The following is a 3,084-nucleotide window of genomic DNA, read 5'->3' on the forward strand; positions in this document are numbered from 1 at the left end:
GGGCTTTTCTGTGTAGCCCTGGCAGTTCTGGAACTCTGTAGACAAGGCTGGCCTTGAACTCAGAGATCCACCTGCCTCTGCCTCCTAAATGCTGAGATTAAAGGTGTAGCCACCATCACCTACTCAAAGAAATTTTAATACCATGAAATAATGCCTCTGTGAGAAATAGAAAAGATCATATAGTCTGTGTGGCTTCATCCATTTAAAAATGTATTAAAGAAATCTTAAGAGATTCAACAGATTCTGGATCCAGATAGGTGATGGTGATTTTGTTTTCCGTTTCTTTCCTTTCCTCAATTTCTGCAGTGGGCATGGTCCATAGAACAGAGATGAGGGACTGATTTCTACAGACTAACTTCCATCTGACACAAATAATGCCTAGGACCTCAGAAGTCATAGGGAAGAAAGAGGAAGTACCTTTGCCTCTAAGGCAGCTGTTCCACTTCTTGTTCCTCTTTGACCCCTCCCTCTGTCCCCAGACCCAGCACCCCACCCTCTAAACCTGTGGCCTTTGAAGATTTTAAGAATGAACGAGGTAGTGAGATCAACCGCATCTTCAAAGAAAACAAATCCATCTTGAATGAACGGAGGAAAAGGGCCAGCGAGACCACCCAGCGCATCAATGTCATCAAGCGGGAGATTGATGTGACCAAGGATGCACTGAATTTCCAGAAGTCACTGCGGGAGAAGCAAGGTAGATGTGAGGGGAAGATGGTCAGGGTGATGTGGGGACTCAGATCATCATAGGGTAAGTGTGTGGCAGCCTTGAGCACTAAAGGACCAAGATGGGAAGGGACCAATAGAGGGCTGTAGGTTACAGACCTATGTCATCTACTAGGCTCTAGGCAGCCCCTCCTGACAGCTAGCCTTTGCCAACATTCCTGCTTACTGAATCATTTCAGAACTAACTGCTGAGTCTTCCTCCTGAAATGTGCTGTTATTCATGGAGAAACTGGCCCTTGACCCTGCAGGAACAAAGTTCCACACACTCCTAATGAATGCTGGAGGCTCAGTAGAGAAAGCGAGGCAATTCATTTTATAACCTGCAAAGAGGACATTGACAGAGATGAAAATGGCAAAGAAAGTTGGGTTTTTGTTTGTTTGGGTTTTTTGTTTGTTTGTTTTTCGAGACAGGGTTTCTCTGTAGCTTTGCAGGCCTGTCCTGGAACTAGCTCTTATAGACCAGGCTGGCCTCGAACAGAGATCTGCCTGCTTCTGCCTCCCAAGTGCTTGGATTAAAGAAAGGCGTGTGCCACTACTGCCCAGCTTTTGTTTTTGTTTTTAGAGACAGGGTTTCTCTGTGTGGCCCTGGCTGTCCTGGAATTCGGAATTCGCACTGTAGACCAGGCTTCCACCTGCCTCTGCCTACCACACAAAGAAAGTTTTTAATACCCTGAATGCAGGTCTCGCCTCACTTTCCTTACGGCTCAGTAATCAGAAGGGTAGGTTTTTGTTTGTTTGTTTGTTTGTTTGTTTGTTTTGAGACAGGGTCTTTCTGGAACTCTCTGGCCTTGAACCCACCGTGCTCACAGGAACTCTACCCTGGAGGGTACACTATGATAAATCATCAGACACTAAATTTCTTAATTTCTTAACAAAGACATGCATGGGTTTATGTCTACATTTTACATTCTGTTTATTGTAAAGCTTTTTAGGAGCATAAACCCATCATGTCTGCAGGTCATGAAGCAATTTTGGCAGCTAACACTTTAGCCAATGTGGCCAGGGACCCAGAGTCATCTTTTCACCCACAGTTGGATCTAAGCTGATTGAAGGCACCTTTGAAAATGGACCATTTGGGGAGCTGGAGAGATGGCTCAGGGGTTAAGAGCACTTGCTGCTCTTCCAGAGGTCCTGAGTTCAATTCCCAGCAACCACATGGTGGCTCACGACCATCTGTACTGACATCTGGTGCCCTCCTCTGGCGTGCGGGCATACATTGAGGCAGAATGTTGTATACATAATAAATAAATAAATAAGTCTTTAAAAAAAAAAAAAGAAAATGGACCATTCGGCTTTCATATTTTTATGACCCGGAAGCAGACTCCTCGGAAGATGGGCAGTTAGTGACCCCTTCAAGTCGCATAATTCTGGTCTGCTCTCCTTTTGCTGACGATAGTTCAGTTGTGGTAGGCATACTGCTGGGAACCTCAAGAAATGAGAATGAGGACGCCAGAAGGCCGACTGATCTGACATCAGTGAAACTCCTGACACTTGTGCTAGCCTGGCAGGGCTTGTCCCCTAGAGCAGGAAGTCTTTTTACCAGGTAGAGAGAGTGAGCAAGAATCCTCCATGGAGACAGTGCTGACATGGGTGGCCTGAACTTGACCATCAGAATCCTCCATGGAGACAGTGCTGACATGGGTAGCCTGAACTTGACCTCCCAGTGTTGCACATCGTCTACACCTGTATTGTGGGTCGGGAACAGTCAAGCTGAGTATGCTGAGGACTGATTTGTGACAGCTCATCAAGGGTAGAGTTTTTCTTTCTTTCTTTATTTTTTGAGACAGGGTTTCTCTGTGTAGCTTGGTGCCTGTCTTGGAATTCTCTTTGTAGACCAGGCTGGCCATGAACTCAGAGAGGTCCATCTGCCTACACTTCCAGAGTGCACCACAACTCCCAGCTTGAGCCTGCATTTTACTGAGTGATAACCTGACTCTGGAAGGGGGATTCAGTTAAGCATGGGGATGCATTGTTATAATCCAAGCATTTAAGAGGAAGAAGTCAGAGGATTGCCACACACTGAGGCCAACCAGAGCTATATGAGACCCTGGATAAGAGATTAAATTAAACTTTAAAAGCTGTTGAAATGGCTCACTGGAGGCTGGGAAGATGACTCAGGGTTAGGACTTCTTTCTGGCCTCCCAGAGGTCACAAACTTTATTCCAGCATACACACTGGGAAGCTCACAATTGCCTGCAATTCCAGCTCGGGGATCAGACATGTGGCATTCACATACAGACATATACATAAATAAAAAGAAAAAAAGAAAAAGAAAGAAATGGTTCGTTGGGTAAGGTTAGTAACCATCAATGCTGACAATATGAGTGTGATCCTTGGAACTCATACAGTAAAAGAACAGAA

General features: G+C 45.4%; 1 protein-coding gene across 1 annotated transcript in view; it reads left to right on the forward strand.

The window, feature by feature from the left end:
* Positions 1 to 3,084, forward strand: part of Kif9 (kinesin family member 9) — a 56,490-nt gene that overhangs the window by 41,199 nt on the left and 12,207 nt on the right. The window contains exon 15 of the mRNA XM_026779108.1: positions 480 to 694. Within this exon, the coding sequence (XP_026634909.1) occupies positions 480 to 694 (215 nt within the window). The remainder of the gene's footprint in view (positions 1 to 479; positions 695 to 3,084) is intronic.

This window comes from Microtus ochrogaster, chromosome 5 (genome assembly GCF_000317375.1).
Source record: "Microtus ochrogaster isolate Prairie Vole_2 chromosome 5, MicOch1.0, whole genome shotgun sequence".
Lineage (NCBI taxonomy): Eukaryota > Metazoa > Chordata > Mammalia > Rodentia > Cricetidae > Microtus > Microtus ochrogaster.